The sequence below is a fragment of the Amblyomma maculatum genome, chromosome 8, assembly GCF_055883805.1.
Source record: "Amblyomma maculatum isolate TAMU_Amacu chromosome 8, ASM5588380v1, whole genome shotgun sequence".
Lineage (NCBI taxonomy): Eukaryota > Metazoa > Arthropoda > Arachnida > Ixodida > Ixodidae > Amblyomma > Amblyomma maculatum.
In genome coordinates this window covers 100,596,495-100,621,184 of record NC_139351.1, presented here as the reverse complement: position 1 = coordinate 100,621,184, position 24,690 = coordinate 100,596,495, and the positions used below count along the sequence as shown (strand labels likewise).

At 48.7% G+C, this 24,690-nt stretch overlaps 1 protein-coding gene across 2 annotated transcripts in view; it reads left to right on the top strand.

Annotated features, from left to right (window-relative positions):
• Window positions 1–1,728: 1,728 nt before the first annotated feature.
• The window catches only part of LOC146181981 (kinesin-like protein KIF2A), a 64,866-nt gene continuing 41,904 nt past the window's right edge, over window positions 1,729–24,690 (top strand). The window contains exon 1 of one of the 2 annotated variants that reach the window (XM_084576980.1): window positions 1,729–1,939. In XM_084576980.1, the coding sequence (XP_084433106.1) occupies window positions 1,879–1,939 (61 nt within the window). In that variant the 5' untranslated portion in view covers window positions 1,729–1,878. The remainder of the gene's footprint in view (window positions 1,940–24,690) is intronic. The other variant, XM_084576979.1, reaches the window with a different exon arrangement.

The window sequence follows — 24,690 nt, the reverse complement described above, 5'->3', positions numbered from 1 at the left end:
CCTGAGTAGAATTGTGGAAGCAACGAATTACGTAGAATTAAAAAGATTTGCTCTCCTAAAGCGATCCTTTGCTCGGTTCAATTTCACCATAGCTGACTGCGCCGAAACCGGCACGGTGCCACGTGGCATTGGCTCCGGCGTATCGGAAGAGCAATGACGTCACTGCGCATGCGCGGCGGCACCTCTGAGTCACCCGCGCAGCGGAGGAGTCGGCGGCGGCTCCGACGCGGCTCTCCAACTGTGCTCCGTGTGACGTCAGTCGCTCCTCAAGCATGCGCAACTTGGTTGCTTGGTTCATCGGGCTCCTGCCCGGTCTGGATCTTCCTGACACAGATTGGGGAGGAAGAAGATTCGAAATGCAAAAATTGCGACCAAAAAGGCACACTAGATCACATTATCTGGGAATGCGCCGACTCCCCAGGCGCCAGCATGAAGATCAATAGTAGAGAAGCCTGGGAGGTTTGGCCAGTATTCTAGTTCACTGTAGCTGCAAAGCGGAGAACCCGCCGTTCAGCAGCAGGCCATCCGCCTAGCGGCTGAGGCCGTAAGCCTTTGCACCTTCACTAGTCCTTAGTCTGCGGGGCTCCTCCCGCCCCCCCCCCCTCCCCTCCCCGTTCTCCCCTAGCCTGCGTGTCGGGGGCGGGAAACGGAGAATTCCTTTTCGGTGGAAAATAAAAGTTTGCATTCATTCATTCCGCGAACTGGATCTACGACTAGCGCAGTGTTTCGTCCGCAACACGCCGAGGTGGCGCAGTGGTTACGGCGCTCGACTACTGTTCCCAAGAGCGCGGGATCGAAGCCAGGCCTCGGCGGCCGCTATTCGATGGAGGCGAAAAGCAAGGCGCCCGTGTGCTGTGCGATGTCAGTGCACGTTAAAGAACTACAGGCGGTCGAAATTTCCGTAGTCCTCCACTACGGCGTCTCTCATAGCCCGAGTCGCTTTGGGACGTTAAGCCCCAAAAACCAAAACCAAACCATACCTTGTGTCTTATTCTTAGCTGTCTCCGTTAGATAGCAAAAACGCAGCAAATGCACGATTGCTCAGCTAAATTGATTCTTTGAATACCACTCATCACTGCAATGGCTAGAGACCATTGCAACGAGGGCCTCCTAGGCGTCGCCATATTGCTCGCTGGGCTGTTGTGTGCACCTGACGTCAGCACGGTGGAAGCGGCAGAGGAATCGGTTTGCAACAGTCCAGAGAGGAGGCATTTTGACATCCTCCTCGCCCGATGCAAAGGTATATATATATATATATATATATATATAGTAAAAGACTAGGTAGTATCAGTCATCGGAGCTATAAACGTTGGTATCAGCATGCCATCAGAAAACGCATTTCGCCACTGTTTTATTAGACGGCCCGTCAAAATAAACTTTAAAAGACGCGCCACAAGGATGGGAAACCGTAACTTGTATCTTAAAATATTTTACATGCATTTTCTTCAAAAAAAAAATGTTTTAATATGCAATCGTGTTACAAAAAACAATAATCTGTTTTGGGCATGATAATACTGCCTAGCACTCAGGGAATTGTTAATAAATACTACGCATATGTTAGTATAGAAATATATAGAAAATTTGTTTATGATTTTGGTGAACACTTCAGAAAGAAAATTTATAAATTAATTTTTACTGTATCGTTATTGCCAACTTTCTCTCAGTACAGCGCACAACCAAAGTACAGCTGGCCACAATGAAATGATCCAACGACCAACCAATCATAGAAGTGCTATTTAAACTGTGTCTCGAGAAGGGGTCCGTTGCATTCTTGTTTTACCTGTCAATGTGTGTGCGTGAATAATTTGTGTTGTGGCTGGCTTCGACGGAGTGCTCAGCTTCGACCTACTGCCGCGTGGCGAAGCTTACAATTCGACCATGGCAACACAAATAGGAGGACTGAAAATCGGCGCCAGCGTCGACATCCAGCGAACGGACGGTGAGGCTTCCCGCAGTGTTGGGCGGACGTTTCATTGAACCTAACCCTAAGGTGAAGCTGGCCAGCGCCACTTGGGTCATCGAAAAAACAAGATGCTGACCCGTTTTCTCCTCGTTGCCCGTTTTGTTGCCAGTGGGAATGGTCTCGCCAAGTTTCAGGTTGCACTGTTATATTGAGCACTAGCGCGGTCCACCACTTTGCATGTCGGAATACGCCTGACGGTTGTAGCTGCCTGGCCCTCCCAACTTTTTTTTTTTTTTATTTTTCCATCTCTCAACGGTGGATTTCTGTGCCAGCGGCTCTGGCCGGCGACTTGTGACTATACCTGCTCGTCACAGTGGTTGTTTTGTCATTGGCTCTAAAAGCGTGTTCGTGCTCTTGCTAACCGCGTGGGTTGAAATGGCATTGGATTGCGCTGCTGCGAACGGTCCGGCCCGTCGAGCTCACTGAGCAGCGGCTTCACTGCGTAAAGGACTGTCGTGATGCGGCGTGAACGACGATTGTTTGCACTCGCAAAAACTGGCTCGTAGACGGGGCAGCGCGCTGTTAGGTGCAATCTCTGTACGCTTCATTGAAAGCGTGACGGCAACTGACCAGAGCGGAGCAGCTAGCCCGCGGATCGGAAGCCGTTTGCAGATCCCGCAGCAGCTATCTTGATTAACGGCGTACGATAAGAGCAGAGTCCGACAACGGTTCCGTCCCGCCCAGACATGCATCGCTCATTTCATTGAATGGATCATTGCCGGTGCGGTATCGTCTGTAGTTCGAACTGCTGAGAGGGCGCGTAAAACGAATTAGCGAAGCTGTGGGCGGAGGTTGGAGGGAAGGGAGATGTCTGGGCGCCTCTCCCCCTACGGCCCTTCTTTCTTGCCAAGGCCAAACCTAGGCATTCACGGTCGTTTAACTCTTTTTAAATGCTGGCCCCTCTACGCTGCCGCTAGCGGTCCTTTTTTCTGTGTCGATGCGCTGATTGCGGGTTTTATTTGCTTGCAGAGCGGTTGCTCCGTGGTTGCTCTTGGCACTGCTTAGTGTTTTTTTTTTTTTTTTTTTTCTTCTTTCGTTGGTCCATCGATCTGCCTTACTTCTGTATAGGTCGCTGGCGGCGTTTTATTTGATCGCTCACGATTGGGAGAGGAGAGTTGTTCCTCATCGCCTGAATGTAGTTCCACCGATCATTTTTTCCGATTCTGTTCCGACTTCACAACTTCGCGCCGTTTTCGAGCCCTTCGAACAACGCGCTGGATTTCCGGAAAGAGGTGGCGGGACTATGCTCTCTGCGACCTGTGGGAAACTGGAGTACGCGTCTCTTGCTCATCCCATTGGACGATGTGCCCGGAGAAGTGTAAAATACAAAGAAAATGGCCGGTCTACTTTCCGCCAGGCGCGATACTCCGCTCTTGCAATTCGCCTTCTTGCGCGCACCTAGGTTGGCCGCCCTGCAAATTTTTACTCCTTGACCCGCGCGCGTGTGTCCTGTTTTGTTTACTGTGTGTGTTCTTCCCGTGTCGCTGCACTTGGTGGAACTCGTCCCGTCAGAGGTTGCTGGGTCTCGCATTTGTGCTCCTCGCTCGCGTGTGACAGGGCCCGTCACGATTTTTCCGGTGCCAGCGGATTGTTTGTCGTCTCGTCGGTCGGAATTTTGCGTGGCGTTGTCGCCAGCCTTGTTCCGTGCGAGTCATCCATGACACCGATCTCCCACGGGCCTCTCTCTCTCTCTCACACACAAGTTAGGCGTTATGGGTATGCTTGTTAGTAGTCATTCAAGCCAAGGAAAGCCTAAAGTGATGTTTTAACAATGGTGCGAGTGATCAGTCAGTTGCATTATCATCTTAATATGAGAAAATTATAAGAGGAATGTAGTGGAACCCCAATTTCGCACGCAAGCCTTCTTATTTCTATTGCATTTACTGCTTAGGCAAATAGTTAATGACATCCTTTCTTGAATGAGGGTACCCATGCCAGTATATAAGAGAAATGCGCAATAACTTGGGACACAGGAAGAAACACATACAACAGTTCACGAGCGCAACTGTTGTATGTGTTTCTTCCTGTGTCCTAAGTTATTGCGCATTTCTCTTATATACTATGCAGAACCAACTAGCCCGACAACACGCCCATGCCAGTAGTCACCTAGCTCTTAATTTCTAAAACACGTTTTCTTTGCATCCCTTTTACATTTTCCTATTAGCTATTCTAACCTCCCCTCAGGAAGCATCTGATTTATGAACAATTGAACTGGTATACATCAATATAAATGTCCGACCACTCATACCAAATTCAAAGGGATGCTTCAGAGGCCAAAAATACGGCTGCGGATCGCAAAGTGCCATGGCCACGAAACTTGTGCTAAAGTAAAGTGGAGAGCTGGGCCAGTTGGTACACATTGGTAAAGATTGAAACCAGCGGAAGGACACAGAGAGAGGAGCACAGGACAATGCTGTTCTGCGTTCCTCTCTCTGTCTGTGTCCTTCCACTGGTTTCAGTCTTTACCAACCTGTGTGAAGTGTGCCGCAAATGATTACCAATGTGACAGCTGTGCAGCAGTGCCATGCTGCACGAACCGTGAGGGAAATAATTCTGCATACTCCTGGAATGATGCAGATTCTGAGTGCTAAGAAAATTGTCAGGGCCTTGGAAAAGAACTGTTATTCTACTGCTTGTGCAACCTGGATAGCCACCAATGCCCCTTGGCAATTATAGGCATAGCTGGCTGTCACATGTAAGAAGCCAAATACAGAGGCTTTTTGCAAAAGACTATGAAAAGGATTACGTGGACCAACGAAGGATTAAGAAGTAGTCGGTGACATGGCAAGTGCTGATTGGTGAACAGAAGACGACGATAAGGCTGACGTGTATCAACGCGGAGGTTATAAAAGGCGCAATATGGAGAGGCAAGGATGGAAGCCAGAAAAGCGAAGGCTCCTGGAGATGAGGGACGCCTTGGCTGGGAGTGAGCAACGCCGGCTGCTGTACCGGTGTCCTCATGTTCTACGGCACTGCACCACAGACTCCCTGTTGTTCTCGAACCGGTTCTGGGGATTGAGCGACTACTCAGCCACCTGCTAAGTCCAGGGGGCACCTCCAAAGCTCGTACCACCGTCCACCGGCATCGCCCAGGAGGTTCACCTTAACCTTGCCATGAACGCCGATGCTTCAGCTCACGCTTCAACGGGAGGTCGTCCATTTCAGCCAACAAGACCAGCTAATTACAAGCCGAACGCCATTGCCTGGACCCACGAAATGCGTCGCCCGCTTTCCTGGGTCCAGGCAATGACTTCAACCTCAAGATGGCTGAGGTTGCCCAAGTGTAGGTACTAGAAACTGCTTCATTCAGCTACTTCATTTTATTATGGCATGGGTTCGATTGTTATGGGTTCCAGCAGACATACTGAATGAGCAAAAATGTGACATACAGTGGTTGCGATTGGGGAATGTTTGAGATGTCGACGGATCGCCCAGATTCTACAGAATTTCGATGGTTATGCTGGACATCCTCACTTTCCCACAGTAACGCTGAATGTGAGAATATTCAGCTCTGTCAACAAAGCTCATGAGTTCGCTCTTCTGTCGTTGAGGAAACCCTAGGAAATCTCCGGATGTTAAAAGGACACCGGAGTGCACGTGCATTGATCAAACTTGCATAGAGAAGTTTCTGTAGCAGGCAAAGTCAGCAGCGCTCAAACTCATTAAAAAAAAATAAATTGTGACCCAATGGAATTTTCGTGCATTACTCTACAAGACATGGATTTCATGTGTGGTTGTGAAAACATGAGTGAGCAAGCTTGCCGCTAAAGTTGAATATCCTGGAACGTGCCCTCTGGTTTCGCGACAGGTTTTACGAATTTTCAAATCGTCAGGTTGGCAGGTATGCTTTAGGCATCCATCACTACCTTGTGCATTCCAGCTTCGACTGTGAGTGCATAGTGTATGGTTCAGGTAAGACATCGTACCTGAACAAATTAGACCTGGTACATAGCCTAGGCATGTGCCACTCATGTGGTGCATACAGAACATTCTTTTGAGTTGTGTACAAGATGCGCCTCCACTAAAGGACAGATGGCCTGCACTCTCATGGGCATATGTTCTCAAAATAATGTCAAGGAAAGACCTCTGTTCTCCGATTGTTGCAACTTTTGCCTCTCTCTCGAGCACCATTCACAAAGAAGCGGGGAAGCTATTCATTCTTTGATTTCAAGAGATGTGTTGCGAACTTCTGGAAATATTGCCTGAAATTAACTCAAAGCAACAACAAACTGCCCCCGTGGTTTAGTTTTTTCGAACAGTGCAATTTCACCCTTACCTATTTCAACAAGCGAAAAGCCCCACGTGACCATATCATGCAGGAATGCCTCTCTGAAATGGAAACATAACTGCACAGTATTCTATGGACTGTTCAAAAGCTGCTGCTTACTTTAGATGTGCAGCAGAGATAATTTGGAAGATATACTTCCCCCCGATTGTGCATCAGTATTCACTGCAGAATGTTACTGCTTAAGTGCAGTGATGTGATGTTCTTTCTCTTGCTGTTGCAGATTGTTTTGCTGCATGTTTACTTATGCCCTTGCTAGTTAGCCAATTAATGCAGTTTATGTACTGAAGACATAATTAACTAATTTACCTAAATGAACTGACCCTTCAATTTCCTGCTGACCAATTCAGGTGGAAGCACTGCTCCATTTTGCTCCAAAATTGCTTTACCTGCTCCAAAATTCAATATTGCTCCAAACTGGCCGCCTTGATTTTCTGCCATCAAATTTGGCAGAACTCGGGAACAATGCCACAGCGCCAGGGGCAAAGATACAACGCATCTTGCACTGGGCTTAATACAAATAAAATTTTTGTATGGGAAGGAAACATAGAGTGTAATAAATATTTGTTTGCAAGTAAATTTATTATGAGCCACAGTTGATCGGAAATAGTTAATTGCGAAAAAAATGCACTATTCATATGACGTAGCACCTCCTTCCAGCCTTTTGAGTCGCCAGTGGACAGAATGGCGAGAGTAGCAAACGAAGCAGGTAGCTTAAACTACCGCGAGCCGTTAGGCTGCAAAAAATACACAAGTCTTTGTAGTGCTTTTACTATGAAAACAAGCCAATATACTTAAACATCAAGCTCTTTTGTCCCTGATAAGCATGACAGGCCTACGTCAAAATCATACTTGAAGCGTTGGGTTGGAACGCCAAAGCTGTCAGTCACTAGGGAGCTTCTCAAGAGAATTGGAAAAGCATATGGCCTACTGCCAAGATAATAAAGATGAGCCCCACCATTGCTCAAGCAAAGTGCCCTTCAATACCCTTCAGTGCCATTTGTCTGTGTCCCAAAGCTGCTCCAAAATGCTTGAGCCGTTTACACTAAAATTCCACTAGCTTCCACCCCTGCAGACCTCCTCCATGTTTACGAACAAACAAGACGATCGAAGTGGCGCTGCAGTCATCTGCGATCCCACGGTAGGCAAAAAATATGCGAGCAGCACTGGCGCTAAGCTTATCAAGCCGCTTTATTGTGGTCTGAAGGTGCCTTTTTGGCAGACCAAATAACCAATTTTCAGGAATTTATCAGATAAGGCCAGACATAGGATCAAAAAGGATCATGTAATACCGCGTATTTGGGGCTTTGAACTGTTTCTAAATAAAATAGGTAGATATGCACAAGATATTGAGCGGAAATGTCGTGCGCGTTTCATCTGGACTTCAAATTAGTATCACTGTTCAAGCGCGTCGAAGTGGTAGACTCGACATTTGAATCGATCAAGTCAAAATAAGTCAATGCATTCGGTCAGACTAGTGTGAAGTGCACCAGCGAGCGTTCCGTTTGCTGCACAGCTGGTCTGTTCCAAGTGGTCGCTAAGGTCAGCCTGTGTTATATATACATCTTTACATGCTTTAGCCGTTTGTCTTGTCAGAGATGAGTGTGAAGTTGGACAGACGTTGAACATGCATGAAAAGGAATCAGATTGTAGATTTGGTAGTTCAGAAAACGAAAACGCAATTATCAACGGCGTTTGACCTTGGAAACGGGCTCCAAAACGTAATTCAAATGCTCCAAAACTGTCGTTTCGTTGCTCCAAAATGTTCGAGCCTGCTTCCACCCCTGAATTCATTTCATTTAGCCATTTAATTAAATTGAATAGTTAGCTACATTACTATTTCGATAAAAGGAAATTCCCGCTATTCCGAGTAATTGCCTAATTCGAGTGATTTCATTAAACATTTTGGTCACTTCGTTAATTAGTAAATATATTATGTACATAATTTCTTAACTCTTATATCAATTACCCATGCAATGGACGGATGAACAGTTCGTGCGGACACTCTCCGATAACAGGCTCTGCGCAAACACATCCCACTCCAGAGATGCTTTCGCAATACATACGCATGCCATATGCTACTTGTGAAGAATGTGGAGACGTGCTCACAATCAACCATATCCTAATCAGTTGTACAAGACTTTGGAAGATCTACGACAGAAGCACTTCCCACAACTTTACAATGAGCATATACCATTCCACCCAAGCTTACCTTTAGGAGAAAGGTCACTCATTGACATTTCCTGCATGTTTTCGTTCCTAAAAGCAAAGTATCTAAATAAGTTATAGAACCTATAATGACTTTTTAAAGCCCTTTAACAAAACCCAGATTTTAAACCTTGCTTTTGGTGCATGATGGCCTTAGTTGCCTATGTGCCATAAAACAACACACAACAACAGCATCTCATATAGGCCTACACTATAGTTTCGGCTATGTGCCGAGCAATTGCTGGCTAAAGTTGTCGTGGCTTAGGGATTATGAAGAGTCTAAAATGAGGTAAACCAAAGTGGTCGAGAGATAGAAACTCCTTCACTAGTAACTTCAGCGCAAGAATTTTTCAGCTAGCTTTATTAACGCCGGAGATGCAGACGATTGAAAATGACGCTCCTCCTCTCCCCTTCAACTCAACACTCTCCGAGATCACCAGAAAAACTTTCGAGAGCCCAGCAGGATCTGCAGTTGAAGAAATACGTAAGCTTGAGCGTTGCTGCTGAGTCGTTGACATTGCACATGATATTTTTTTTTTTTTTTAAGGCTTGTGGTGAAAATCTCCCGTCGGCGAGTTTCCGCGAGTGGCGGATACTGCGCCTTTCCCTTTATTGTAACCCAGTTGTAGAACGCCGGTGAACTTTGATGCGTTCAACGGAATGCTGTGTTCGACAAGCGGCGCGCGATGTATCGTGTGCAGCAGCAGCAGCGCTGTCTTTCGCATCTCTCCACTACGGATTCTGCAGTGCTCTCGGAACACTGTAATGACGTGGCATCCCGACGTCGACATAACGACGTCACTATTCTTACAGGTCACGTGACCGGAAGTTACGTATCGCATGATCACGTTAGACGTAGCCATTACTCCGGTTGGCTATTTCGACGTCCGATTGACAATTGGCTCTGATTAAGTAACGACTCCACACGCACCAACTGTTTTCCCGGGCGACATTTTTTTCGTCCTCCATTGGCTACAACCATTTGCTTTTTAATGCGACAGCATTACTTCGCTATGTTCAGATTTCTGTCCGCAGACCGTGTCCGCAGCAGTGTGAGTAATTGAGAAGTGGTAGAGGTTAATGAGTGGTGTCAATCGATAGAGGGTGACGCAATGTTGTGTCAAAAAAATAATAATCAGGCGAATAAGTTAATTAGATTAATAATTAGAGGCAAAAAATGTAAAAGTAAAGGCGAAAATGGTCTCATTAGCCAATGGCTTGGCGCCACATTTGAATATATCAAATACTATAATACTTAATTTAGTCAGTCAGTTAGGGTGACGTCGAAATGTATCAAATACTAATAGTTAATTAAATCAGGGCCGGGTTAATTTGAGGAATATGGGAGAGGCTTTCGCCCTGCAGTGCCTATGTTGATGAACTCTGGAAATTGTGTACGACAACAGCCCGAACTGGTTGTTCGCGAGCGCATGCTTGCAGGTGCGCAGGCTGCTATCGATGCCGGCGGCCGCCGCGCAGAAGCACTTCTTCATATCCCATTGACCTCAAATTAGCGTGCACTCCTGCCGGGCGGTGCTTTCCAAAAGACCCCTTTTCGCAGACTGCTCGTCAGTCTCCCGTGTCTGTAGCTTTGGATCTTTGGTACCACCTTCTATGGTACGTTTGACCAACGGCGGCTGGTCTCCTCGCCGAGTTCTGCGGATGCTGGCAGACCAACGTGTTAGTTGCACTCGTGCAAACGTGCCGTCGTCGTTTTTAGCCAGAACGAGCTCTTTCACTGCGGTCGGCGAGAGAAATCTCCTTTGGTGCATAACGAATGGAATGTACGCGTATCATCGGCGTGAGCACGGAGTGGTCATCTCTGGAGATCGCTACGATGTTTGGATATCACATAGCAGGTGAGCACGAATTACTCGTCCGGCAGCCTTAAGAATTGAGATGAAAAAAAAAAAAAAAGGGTAGTGTTGCGTTTTCTGAAATTCTTTCGCACGTCGTTTTGGAAATGCCAAGCCGTAACGTGCACGTGTCTTATCTCGTGCATAAGCGAATTTGTGTACTTCGTGATGCAGCTGTGGGCAGACGTTTTTTGACACACTTAGTTCACACCAAGCCGCGCTAACGATCGATGCTGCAATTACTATAATACGCTGTTGCGGCAGTAGGTACTCGAAGGTTGATGCCGCCTATTTTATGTGTATGATCTGTACGATGTTAAATTGCTCGTACTCAGGAGCCGACGCGTACTTTCAGTACTCAGACGCGGTTGGTGACGGCGAAAACATCTCACGCATGCAGCACTCGAGCAGACGTTTTTCGTGACTCTCCCTATCTCAAGAAGAAACAGTTCCAAATCTGTCCTCCACGCGAAGACCAATCGACCCGCCAATTACCAAGTTTTTACAAATTAATTATAAATCTCTGGCTTCGTTGCACGGGGTTGTACTTTGGGCAAATGCTTAAAAACATTCATTCTCAGAGGAGTTTCATTTTGTAGTCCCTTTAAAGGCATAGCCACCACAACCGCCCGCGGACGCAGGTTCCCGATCCGCTGAGCATCGCGTGTCCAAATTTGTCATCCGTGCTCCAGAAATGGGGTTGATGTGTGACGTCATCGCTGCTCCGCGAACAGCAGCCTCTTGACAGCGATGACTAAACCACATATGCGACGAAGCAGCTGCGACTGCCCGTAAGCAGATAAGCGCGATAGGCTAATGGCCGGAAATAAGAGCGCGCATGTCTCACTTTCCGCTTTTGGTGAAAGCGCGCATGATGCATTCCTTTCAGACTAGCTGGCTCGCTAATTTAAATCGTTTGTCAGTTCCACATTCGAGCGAGTAAACGCTGAGAAGTAGGTGCTGGCGTTCGTGTGCTGTGCGATGTCAACGCACTTTAACAAGCTCGACGAAATTATTCCATGGCCCTCCACTACAGGTCCTCCTCCGCTCATTCCACTTTCACTCCCGCCTCTCTCCGTTCCCTTTACGGTGCGGTTCTGGTGCCCACTGAAGCAAGTGTGACGGATACTGCGGCTTTGCCTTCCTTAGAGCCAGTTATTATTATGATACGGGTTGTGATGTCACGCACCACTTGGTGGACCTTTCATGAGACGCAGAGTAAATTTGTCAAGTTGCATTTCTTCCAACCCAAAAAAAACTCTCGTTCAGACTGCGGCTGCGTTTCGATGGAGGCGAAACGAAGACTCATCCGTGTGCTGTGCGATGTCAGCGCATGTTAACAATGGCTGTTCCTGGCTCTACGGGGCTGGGACTGGTTGGTCAATGCCGCTTGTGGCGGGGGCTAGCCTGCCACCGAAGTTTTTTCTGTTGTAGGCCGTCTTTGCACCCTCCACCGCTTCGGTGGTGGACGACGGCTGTTGCGACGCGCGTCTTTCTCTCCATCTTATTTTTCTTCTATTTTCTCTTCTGTTCTCAAGAGGGTTCGAACCCAACCTCGGCGGATGCGTTTCGATGGAGGCGAAACGAAGAGGCGTTCGTGTGCTGTGCTTTTTGTTGATTTATTTTTGAGTGACGCCACCCGGCACTTCCGTTGCTGCAGTTTTCAGGAAATGGCAATACGCGACAGCGAAGGTGGTTCAGCTACAGAGTCAGTAGCAGGCCCGTGCATTTTCTTTTCCTTCTTCCTACAGTCGCAACAACATCCCCAGGTGATCGAAATTACTCCGCAGCCCTCCACTGCGGTTCATCAGTTACAGCTGATCGAGCGGGCTAAGCTACAAGGAACAGCCAGAGGGCTCCTGGACTAAGGGGTCCTCCTGAGAGTGTCTACATTATTTTAATAAGTTTCCTCCTCCTCTGGAGCCCTTCACTACGGTGTCTCACAGCCTGAGTCGCTTAGGACGTTAAAACCCGTTATATGAACTTTATGAATGACCCTGTAATTGAGAATGACGCCTTGGGTACCTTCACTTTGCCGGTGACGTTTTCTAGCTGATCGTTTTGAAGAGTAATCGCGAACCATGAGTAGTACGTGAAATGGTACGGTGGACTCAAATTAAGGTAGAGAAAATGTAATGATCAACAGCCCCTGACTGTAAAACACTTTAAGTTCCCTTGCGCTTGAATATCGGGCAATTCGAATGTTTATTGGAGCCAACTATTTTGCTTCGTCGACGCGAAATTGGAACTATTCGATATCAATCGGCAGTAAATTAATGAAAATTGTGTGTTGACGAGAACAGTGCGTCGATGACGGTAACGACTTTGGACGCTCACACCGAAACGGCGTGCATCAATGACCCGGACTTCGAACTCCGCATCTCCTACGTTTTACGTCGCTGTGTGCGCGTGTAAGGGGGGATAATGCGCGCGAAAGTACGGCCCGTTGCGTTTTTGGCGATGCGGGCTAGGCAACGTTGTTCTTTAATTGCCCGCGCTAACTTCAGGCACCCCACCTCTCGATGACATAAGCTTGGGCAATTTCGGCACCCGTACCTCCATACTCGTCCTTGCACTCTGGGCTGCTGCATATTTTAGCTTCGCCGCGTAGTGTGTGTGTGTGTGTGTGTGTGTGTGTGTGTGTGTGTGTGTGTGTGTGTGTGTGTGTGTGTGTGTGTGTGTGTGTGTGTGTGTGTGTGTGTGTGTGTGTGTGTGTGTGTGTGTGTGTGTGTGTGTGTGTGTGTGTGTGTGTGTGTGTGTGTGTGTGTGAGACAGAGAGAGAGAGAGAGAACTTTATTTGGAGGAAGCTTGAGGTAGCCGGGGCAACCTCACGCAATCACTAGGTGGGCTACTCATTACAGGAGCCCATTGGCAACCGCCGCGGCTCGGGCTTGGTGGACCAGGGCCTTCTGGCTTGCCAGGTCGAAGCAGCCGAGCAAGGCTGCCTCCCAGTCCTCCCGGGTGGGGTTGGGTTTGGGGGGTGAGGTTCGGGGTTGACTGACATGCCCACACCATGTGGAAGATGTCCGAAGACTTCTCAGCACAGTGCGGGCATTCTCCTGTACAGGCAAGATCAAAGTGTTTTAAAACTGCCGGGAGTAGCAGCGTTTTGGTGTAAAGACGAAGGAGTGTGCGTTCCTCCACCTTTGTAAGACCCTTACAAGGTTTAGGATAAATTGCATGGCTGAATTGAAATAATTAATTTCTCGAAAAGTGAGAGCCGTATTGGGTTCGGGATCCGTATCGCTGCCTTGATTAGTCCAAATTCTGCGCACTCGCTGGTGCAGCATTGCGCGCTAGGCCGACATTAGCCACTAGTTGCTAGGCTGAGCTCCGCCACATAATTTTGGTTTGCTTGGAGCGTGGCTTTCCGCGCTGACTTTCCCCTTGGCCAGCAAGGACGACCGAGAGGGAAGTGGCGACGGAGGAGAGCGGACGCGCATCCCACACTTGGGCGGCCAGCGTGTGCTTCCTTATATGGAGGCGTCGCCGCTTGTCTCCGGTGCCCAGTCGTCCTTTCCCTCGAGCCGTTTTAGTTTCGGCAAAGGCAAACTCCTGTGCTGCCTCTCGTTGTTTTCAATCGTTAAGGCAGAGCACGCGCTGCCGGTGCCTGCCAGGGACTTGGCTGCGGTTGGCCGCGTCTGGAGCGCGTCCGTGTTCCCACGTGCAGCTATCGTTTCTGGCGCAGTTTGTCCTTCCCAAGTTTAAATGTATCGCACGTGGTTTGCTTTGTGTAGGCGTACACCTGGCGTATCCCATTTCTAAACAAGACCGATTGATCGGTTCAAAAATGGTGGTTTCTTAGGCACAGTATGTCAGAGATATGTGGTAGTACGAATAAAGTCCTGATTCCTGGGCTGTTTTATTTGGTGGCGGTAGTAGAATGGGGCAATGGCAGAAACTATTGCCCCCCTCCTCGGTTGATTCTGCAGTGGAGGTGGGCGGGAGGGAGACAGAGATTAGTGGGCACCCCGTGTTGTCCACAACCGCCACTGCAGAGCACGTGCCCGCGCACTCGGAACCGTAGTATTTGTGAAGGGCGCCTGCGCGGGCTGCTCTGCGTGTGGTGTGGTAATCGGGGGGTGTGTTGCGTGGGAGGGGTTTGACTGTAGGAGGTTACGGAATATTGGTTTAGGGAGGGGGAGAAGCTGGGGGTGGTTGGCGGGTTTTGGGATACGCAGTCTACCTGTAGGAGTTATAATGAGCCGTAGGTATTCAGCTTGTCTATGAGCTTCAACGAGCTCGTGTATAGTGTTACGAGTCCTAGTTGTAGGAGTTTTGAGGTTTGTGTATGCGGGGGGAAATGGAGAGCGGTTTTGTATGCTTTCCTGAGGACTGCTTCTAAGGTCTCCATTTCCCTACGGTATAGTTTTAGATATGGAACTATATACAAAAAGCGGCTTAGTAAGAAGGCGTAGATGAGGCAGCATTGATTGAATACATTTATTTGATGAGGGTATTCTTCGCGTTTGCACCTTTTGTGGAGCCTTCAGCACTGGTTGGTGTCCTTATTCCAGGGCTCGACTTGCTTCCGCCGCCCGTATAGAGCACGCTGTATCAAGCCTCGGTGGTCTTCACAGCGGTCGCTGGCCAGCATTGCATTCCACTGCTCCGCACTAGGGTCTTGTATGACTTTTGCCACGTCAATCTATTGGCACACCCATGTTATGATACATCGTAGGTTTTTCACCACACCACGGGCATAAGTGCGGATATGCCGTGAGGTTAATGTTTCGTACGTACAGATTCGGGAACATCCCTGTCTGTAGTTTTCGCCATATACCCGCCTCTTCTTTGTTAAGATCTTTGTGGTGGCGCGTATCTACGTCTCGCCCCCCTGTAATAGGCAAGTATCGCCGAGAACTCGCAAGGTACCGGCGTAGGTTCCACGAGGTCGAGTGGTCCGGATGCTCAGCACCGTACATATCCTCTAGCTACCCGATCCGCCTCTTGATTCCCCGCCATTCCTGCGTTTCCCGGCACCCATATGATACTGTCCAGTCGCCTCAAGGAGTATGCGCAGATGTCACCTTCTTTAAGCCCATAGTGTTTGGTGGAGACGCGCCGGATGAGATGTGCCAGTGCAGTTGTTGTGCTTTTAAGCTTTTTGATAGTGAAACTATTGTGTCCGGTATTTTGCAAGTGGAGCCCAAGGATACATTATGCTCCACCCAGTCACTCATATCACTACACATCGATAACCAATACTCCGAGCCAATTCATGCCGGGTTGTCGGCATGCACCTTCACACGAAACAAAACGCGCCCTCCGTTTAACAAGCCATTAAAGGGGTCATGCCTTGCTCATCCAATATATTGCAGTTTTTTTTGTAGTCTGGCAGATAATACTGCACCTTAATATTTTATTTCCGAAATCCCTCGATGCATTCTTTATTTCAAAGGAAGTGACTGAAGTTGAGACAACAAAGCTCCTCCCACCGACAGAGCCCGCCATATTGAGACGATTGGTGACGTCAGACCGTCAAACTGGCTCTGCGTCGTCTGCTGCTGTGCTGGTGCCGATAAGCTGCCGATACACTGTGTTCGCGCATGCTCAAGTTACCAGCATGAGCAGTGAAGCTCAATTTAGTTCTCCACACATCCACCTTCAGTGCGCCGCCACCATCGTCCGCTGCCCCCACCGCCGTAAACACTGCCGCGCCGCGTCGTGCTCTTCGAACCTACAGCAAACCCTCCGCGCCAGCGATACGGCAGATCCCTTGCGCCTGTGTCAGAAAAGCGTGCTAATTTTTTTTTTCTGGTAATAAATTAGGCCCCAGAAAAGGGAATTTAGAGACATGCTTTTTGAGAATGTTGAGCCATACGATGATAGAATTTTGCTTAGAACCTTCTGCCGGTGCGATGCCCTTGGTCTTGTATACTAGCTCCGCTGCTAAGGCGTCGCCGAAAATAATTTCCTCCACTACAGTACAGTGGGGTTCAGAGGAGGTTTCATGATCGAGTGGCCCTGTTACTAAAGCTCCTCGCTGATCGCTTACAAAATGCCGTCCGCTCTGGCTTCGATGCTAAGAATGTATCCTAGCGACGATCAGGGAGAAGCAGACGACCAGAGTGCCGTCGTCCGCCGCTCTCGATGGCGGCACCTTGCTGTATACTTACGGTATCTTGTGCTGTAGGCCTCATGATCATATCATCTACTTTAATAATGCGGCTGAGGACAGACCTGGCAACGAGCAGCGTAAACGTTGCTGCTAAGACGGGCTATTGGGTGTAGCGCGTCGCGCTTTGTACCCTACGCTGCTGCGCTGTCGGGTACGTGATACTCGAAGATGGTACTACAAAAGCGCCGTCAGACGGCACTCTGTGCTCATTTTATATGTTGCTTTTGAGACGCCGAGCGGGCGAGCTCGTGCGGCTTTCATACTCTGGCGCTGACGAGCTCCTTAATCTCGCCCGCGCTGATATCGAAAGTTAACAGCACGAGTGCTGTTTGGTCCGTCACTTCGCGTAACCGCGGTTGACGCTGCACAGAATGCAGCAGACGACGTCGTCACCGGCTACGCTGGTGGCCATACATGGCAAAATTACTTTTCAAAAGGAATTAAATGACATTACTAATTACTTTGCTAAAAATCGCAGAAAAGTAATTTAATTACATTACTGATTACTGCTCCCCAAAAGTAATGAAATTACATTACTTCTACTGAGTAATTCAATTAGTTTGAAATTACTTTCTAGTTTCCATAAATGCAAAAACTAAGTAAAGCTATTAAACAAAACAACTTGTTATCCAGAGTATTCTAGTTGACTATAATTCTGCTCAATCTGTCTCCTTTTGCCAATACGTTACGCTGGCTTCGGATTGCAGTACGTCGCTCCTGCTTTCGCGCACTCTACTTCGTTGTCTATTGAAGGAGTGATGGCGCACTTTAGTAAAAGTAATTTCGAGAGGGATAATTACTTTGCTGCGAAATTACTACCAAAAAGTAATTCATTACATTATTAAATTACCAAACTGAAAAAGTAATTCATTACATCACAAATTACCGAAAAAAGTAATTAATTACAGTAATTTTATTATTGCAATTCAATTACTGCCATGTATGCTGGTGGCCAAGCTGTTGACGAAGAAACAAAGGGACTAGATTTCGATGGAGCTGAGACTTTGAGTTTTAGTTGCTTGGTATACAGTCGTGAGCAAAAGTGGTATACAACAGCCAGTCGATGGCAGACCTCGAGAAAACTCCATCTAAATGCTAGTGACAGGGGCAGCGACAGCGACACATGCATGTCGATGAAATGGAGCACCGTGAAAATGGCCTTGATCCCAGATAGCTGTTGCTATATAGCGTTGAAATGCAGTTTGTTTTTCGAGTTTTGCCTCAAGCTACGTGTTGTATACCACTTTTGCTCACGACTGTACATCGGCAATAAGAATATTCCAAAGTTGGTATCATGACCCCTTTAACACATATCAGTTGTTTGGAGTCGACGCCGCCGATATCGCAACGACGATGCGGAAAGCTTGTTGTAAAGCACATAACTAAAAGAGGGCCAATACGGGCTGTTTGGTACATGATCTCGAATGGAAAGAAACGGCGCTACTAAGACGGGACAGGAGAGCTGACAGTGTGAAGCTCACAGAACGTTGTGAAGCTGATGTCACTCGGACCGTTATCATATCCCGGTATAAAGAAGTGACCACGAGGCTCATTTCCGAGGCCCACAGTATGAAAAAGCTAGGTCATCTGTGCATCAGCTGCCCGTCGATAGCTCTCTCCGCAAAGTAAGCGTGTATCTTGATTGGTGTTGATGGGTTTTTCATTCGCGTGTGTGGTTGTGAGATCTCCTTTTATTGCGAAAGCAATACTACTCTAGGTTTCGAGCCTTCAGCGTAGCTCGGCCATTAGCCACGTCTTACCCACGTGACGCTCTGACGTCACACCCCACGCGACACTAGGGTGAGAGAGCTAGGCTACCAACTCAAGCGGTCGGCGTAGCGCAGTCGCAGCCACGGCGCAGCGCGTGACGTCACACCCCACGTGACACAAAAGCGAGAGATGAGCAGGAGCTGCCAACTTGGGTCTCTCGTTTCACATGGGACGGTTATGTCAGAATGAACCTGCTAGGACCCTGGCATTCACGTTACCCATATAGGCCACTAAGGCACGTTCATACGGCTTGGTTAAAGCTGGGCTTTATATGTGGGCTGAGGAAGAAGAAAAAGAGAAGAACGCTTGGTTACCCGCAGCTAATGCTCTCGCTCAATATTTGGAACAGCGTTGAACCCTTGTAATTCTTTTCACCTGTCCTGTTTTTCCTTATATGCTGCCTCACTTGAAGCAATAAATCATTTGGTTGCTAGCCAGCGAATGTGTTGGTCAGCTCTCCTGTCCCGTCTTAGTAGCGCTGTTTCTTTCCATTCGTGATCGCATAACTAAATTCTCAGTTTTCACAACACCTAGACAACCGGACATAAAAGTTTTCCCATTCTTGCTTTGCCAGCTGCTGCCACCCGAAGCACTGTCTTCCATTCGGAGTAGCATTATATGTTCATGCGCCACTTTTGAAACTAAGCGCGCTCCCGGTCGTGTAGCTTATTTTGCAGCCAGACACGTGTGCGACGAAAGGAGATCCGCCGCTGTTGGAAAGCGTGTTCTCAGCTTCTTCCGCTGCCTTCTCGAGCCTGGCCCGTGTGGTGCGAGACGGCTATAAAATGAGTCATTGGCCACATCTTTATTTTGGGTGTGCAAAAGTGCTCCCTTCGCTAGTCGCATCGCTGGAAGCTCCTTGTGGCGGCCTCTGAGTGTCTGACAGGTTTATGGCGGCGTCTCTCGTAGTGTCTCACAGTGGGCGGGGGAGGTCGGTCCCGGCTGGCCCAGCTTCCGAGGCTTTCCACTGGGAGAAACCGATGAGCTCCTTTGGGGTACGTCCCAAACTAAATCCTTCCGTGACGAGGCGGCGCACAACAAGCGTTCAAAACCCTCTTGTGGTCTCCACTGGGAGACATGCTGTGGTCTCGATATGGCAACGTGAAGGGACCACCGCGATTTTCTCCCGGCGTCGGCTTGCCTCGCGACCGCTTCAAGAAATATCGCATGCCAACTTTCGGCCGATGCAGCATGTTGTGTGTCGGAGCGGCTCGAACGTTGCTGCGAGGCCGTCTGTCGTGTGTGTATGTGTGTGCGTGTAGCGGCCGCGGGCTCTTTTCCCACGCCCCCTCCTCCCCGCCTCCCGTGCGGAGCTGTCACGGCTGACCGCTTGCGTAAATTCGAGCGCCTTGCCGCGGCGTTTGCAGTGGTCCGCCAGCTCGGTGTGCTTCTTTTTATTCCGTCTTGTCTCTGCGTGCAGTGGATTTGCTTAGCCTTGGCTGAGAACGCCTTCGTATATGTAGTGTTCTTGGGCTGCGCGGGTTCCGTATACTCAGTGCAACAACCCCGCGAGGCTCCTTTGGGCTTGTAAACGAGGCTGCGTGCGTAACTGCGGTGGGCAGCCCTGGGGAGTTTTCTTTCCCGCCCACGCTGCCCGGCGGCGAAGTTAGCTGCTGATGAGATTGACCTTCCGACTTTTCTACCGGCTCCACCATGACGATATCTGATGTTAAGATCGAGAACTTGAGGCACAGGTCTGCGTCGCCATGCAGTCGCCCACAAGTCATTTCCTGTTGCCGGAGACTGGAGTGTAGATCAGAATTTCAGAAGCCGGTAAGCCTTCTTCCTATGCAAGGTTTCCGCGCCGGTAGACAGTAATGCCGCAGTGAGCAGTATGGCGTTTAGCGTGGTATACTGTGGGGCCAGTTAGCCAGGCATTAGCTGAACTGAAAACGTGCCGATTTGACAGGACAAGGAAAATGAGGGCAGGACGAAGTTACGTTTTTCTTATAATGTCCGGTCCCCGTCTTCCTTGTCCTGTCAAAGCGCCAAGTTTTTCGTTGAACCGTATGGCGCTGCTGACTTCTTAAAGGGCAACTCCGGGGGTTTTCTGGACATTTTTGACGTATCAATAGCATCGTACTAGCTCGGTCCCTTCTTTAAGGAACGAAAGCCGTTTTTCTAAGTACAACATAAAAGTAAAGGGGCAAAAAAAAAAAAAATCTAGGCGTGGCACCTATGGCGCCACGGATACAGTCCCCCCAAACTTGTCGTGTTTATTGAATGTTCTCTGAAGATAGTCCTCTGCGTGTGAGTTCAGCAGTTCCTCGATGCAAAACAAGAATGCCTGGAAAGTGTAAATTTAAAAGCGCATGGATGGATCGCATCGACTGCAAGGGTGGCTCCGGATGCAATGGAATTCGCGCCGAGCGAAATGCGAGCCATGCGGGAAATCCTTCGACCTGATTTTCATGGTGCATTGAGAAGAGTGGGAAGCGCATCGCATGTGAGCAGCGGCAGGTTCGGTGCGCGAATATTTTCACGAACGTGCGACCCGTCGATACTCCGTCGCGGTCATCTGACGTTGACATGCGCGTGCAAGGTCAACGAACTGGTGATAGGTGCCCATCTTCGTTTCTGCAAATTGTATCTGACCATTTTTGTCAATAATTACTTACCATTATACTTACTGTTTTTATAAGAACCCACCGCTTATGTAATGCCCCCACGGGGGGCTTACAAGGTAATAAACTGAACTGAATAGGTGCGGAAATTTTGTGGACGCTGAAGTAGTCTCATCCCACTGCTCCTACAGATCGTCGTCCGAAACTTGGGAGAGGAGCGTCGTCGAGAGGCATTAACACTAATGACAGCCTTTTCACTATCGTAATTTGCAGAATATGATTAATAGCTTTTTTGCTGTGAATTATTCCTCTTTGCTCATTATCATCAGCAGCTACATTTCTTTAATTTCTTCACTCGTCAGGCAACTTGAGCTGAAATAATCGGGGGAAACGGAAAAGTCGGGGATTTTGAAAATAATGTGGAAGAAAAGGAACCGCGCGACACAAACAGGACGAAGACGAAGTGGACAGGATGAGCAGCCAGTATATCCTGTCCACTTCTCGTCTTCGTCCTGTTTGTGACGCGGTTCCTTTTCTTCCACAACAATGTCGAATCAACTGGCCCAAAACTTCCCCCTGTTGAAATTAATGGTTTGCTAGACACCTTGTTAATCTGCGAAACATCCCAACGGCACGAGCCCTTTTCGTGGCGACATGGTTAATGTGCAACTGCTATGTAATTAGTCATAAATCACACCATCCGTGCACAGAAGTTTAACTGCGATAAAACGCTGCCATTTTATATAGTTGCACTCTCATAAAGAGTGCAACTATATAAAATGGTAGCGTTGTATAGTTGCACTCTTTATGGGTGACTAGCTTGCGATTTCGCAACCATTTAAACGAAACATGTTTACTAACTTAATTCTATAGCACAACTGCGGCGAGGAAACTTGGATAGCGAGTAGGACACGCCTCTCTGCGTAGTAACATCGTTTCAGCACAGTGCCAGGCCCGTCTGGTGCATCCCCGTTGGGAGCCAGAACCTATGCGGTCACATGTTGCCTTCAGAGGACATGGCAGGTGCGATTGGTTTGTACCGTACATAAATTGTGAATTAGTGTCGGGAAAAAAATGTTTTGGAAAGAAAATTTGTGATGGCATTGACAGTAATCAAGAAACAAATATGTTTCGGTTAAGCTTAAACGTATAATCAAGGCAGTGAAGCGCCAACAACAAAAATATTCCGGTTGCAATAATTTACAGTAACGTGCTGGCTTCCGGGCATGGGCATGTCCACTGACAATCGTACCCAATGAGTGGCGGACAGACGCTGTACTTATTACAAATAAAGACGTGGTTGTTGTTGTAGTGGTTATTTTATTATATTGTCACACCGCTGACCATCTTCTGGCGCCACCAAGTGGCCGAATGGCTTGGCACGTGGCTAAGCGTCATCCTCGTCTCTCTCGAGTTTTCGCTTGATTAAAAAGGGCCAGCTCGGTTGTTGTGCTGCTTGCTACGTGTGTTGGTGACATTTGGTGGATTGTGCAGGATAAGATCCCATGTACGTTGCCCCCGAAGACGTCATTGACGCTGCTCATCAACGCGTGGACGCGACTCCTGTCCATAAAGCCAGCCGTCACCAAATGTCACCAACACACGTAGCAAGCAGCACAACAACCGAGCTGGCCCTTTTTAATCAAGCGAAAACTCGAGAGAGGCTTAGCCACGTGCCAAGCCATTCGGCCACTTGGTGGCGCCAGAAGATGGTCAGCGGTGTGACAATATATACAAAAGGAAGGAAAATATGTTTGCCAGCCCCGGTAGCTGATATCTCAAGCACCTGACCTGGGGCGGCGGAAATAAAGGGATAGCGAGACGCGGTGCTGTTCTCATATTTGCCCACTCTGATCTCCGCCGCTTGTCAAATCTCCCGCCCACGTACTATTCTCATTTCAGGCTAAAAACAACGTTCGGCTCTCCGAGTAGTAAGAGCCAGGGTGACATTATCGAGCTCTTTCTGTGTGCTCGAGTCGCTCGAGTGAACGCATTTCCGCCAACTTAGCGCGAAGCGCAGTCAGCGTAGCGGGCTCAAAGTGGTGTCAATCGCTGGCTTACCGCCGTATCCACAAACGCCTTCACTCGAGCCGAGGCCTGTTTTTTCGTTTCAGAAAGTAACCTTCACTCGGAGCGGACTGTAGAAATATATCCTAGTGGAAAAGGCAGTTCAGGAAGGAATCTTTCATAACTCAATAGGCAACTTTTTGAAGCTAGATCTGGCTGTCTTAAAACATGCTGCTAAAAAATAACAAAGATGACGCATGTGCAGTATGTGCTAAATCCGTAGAAACGACTGAATAGTAACTCTCCATGAGGCCTTAGGGTTAAGACATTGAATGAATCTGCAGTGCAAGTTAGCAAAAGGCGAGTGGAAGATTGATGGCTGAAAAGCAGAAAGATTACATAAGCATGTAAATGAAATGACGAAATAGTTGAGAGATTTATAACAACATTCCAGATACAGGTGAAAAAGGCCGATTATGGTGGAAATTGCTACCACCCCGTTTCAAACGGCACGTTCTTATAATCCATCCATCTAGCGGAGGTGATGTGACACACTCGAAGGTGCAGGCACATCCATGCACTGGCAGCGAAGGCTTCCTATCATGGCGTGTTTCTGGAGGCCGCCCGTCGCGCTTGTCTGACGGCTTGGTGGGCACATTTCCTGCGGCCAGCTGCGCCGCCCCTGCACGCATTGTTGTGCTACCTCTATGATTGCCAGGGCGCGCCACCGACTGATCGAGGGCGGCCTTGAGGGCCGCCGACTGCTTGCTCTTCGTTGCATTTTTTTTTGTTTTGTAATCTCTGGTGCAGCATGTGCGTATTCACGACGCTGGTGTCCCTGGAGAAGATGGCCAACCGCGAGCTCTTCTCTCTGCGGCTCAGTCCCCCGGTAGGGTGCCGGGATATGATGCCGGCGGGTCCCACTACAAATCATGTTGTTGTTGGTTAACTATGAACTTTAAGGGTTGGGGAGGGGATAACTGGTCACGTCTTATGACAGTAGCTGCGGTGGCACTCTTCGTGACCAGGGGAATGGAGTTAGGGGAAGGTTTGGGAGGGGGTAAAGAGGGCCGGGGAGGGTGGGGGGGGGGGGAGATACAACAAATCATTGTCCCAGCTTGTCATTATTGAAAGGGTCGCTCTCTTCCTTACTTGAAGTCATGATTGGTGGAAACGCCTCAACTGGAAGTTGCTGCAGTGCAGTGGAGGCGCGCAACTGCTGATTCTTTGCTGATGTAACAAAGCAGCTCTGTCAATGTCCTTGACACCGATTTGAAAAGCCTGCTGCTACTGGCAGCGGAGCACAGAAGTGTGCAGGTCCTTTTCTGCGCCTTTTTAGCTTGCTATGGGTGTTGCTTTGGTCGTGAGAGCTGCGCAATGGGCCGTCGCCAACAATCCTTCTGTTGTGAGCGCATTGTGCTACGCAAACAATTTTTCGTGATTTCGCCGCGTCTACAAACCGCGTCCGCTCCCAGATAATCCCATTGGCGGCGACGCCTCGTGCTCCGCCCTGCGACAGTGGGCCCTGAAGCGGCCGGTGAGAGCGAGGGCGTAGAAAGCCGGAAGTTGCGACTTATTAAATGCGCCGCCATTACCAGTGTCATGCTCGTTAGCGAGATGACGACGCAAAATGAGACTTGGGAAGGCGCGTGCGTACCTGCACGTACATGGCGCTCCATCCCTTGCACCCAGGCCCCTCTGCATTTTCCCTCTCGCCGGGTAGTTGCTTTTCCTTGCTGCCTACTCTGTCCGAAGAGCCTCGAGACGACGGCGTTGCGCAAGGAACCTGACTTCTATTGTTCGTCTTGTTCTGTATACGTCTTGAACACGTCTTGTTCGTCTTGTATACTGTTCTGAATGAATTAGAAGCATAGCAGCGTTGTTTGAAAGGATCTGTCCTCTTTCAGAGCAGCACC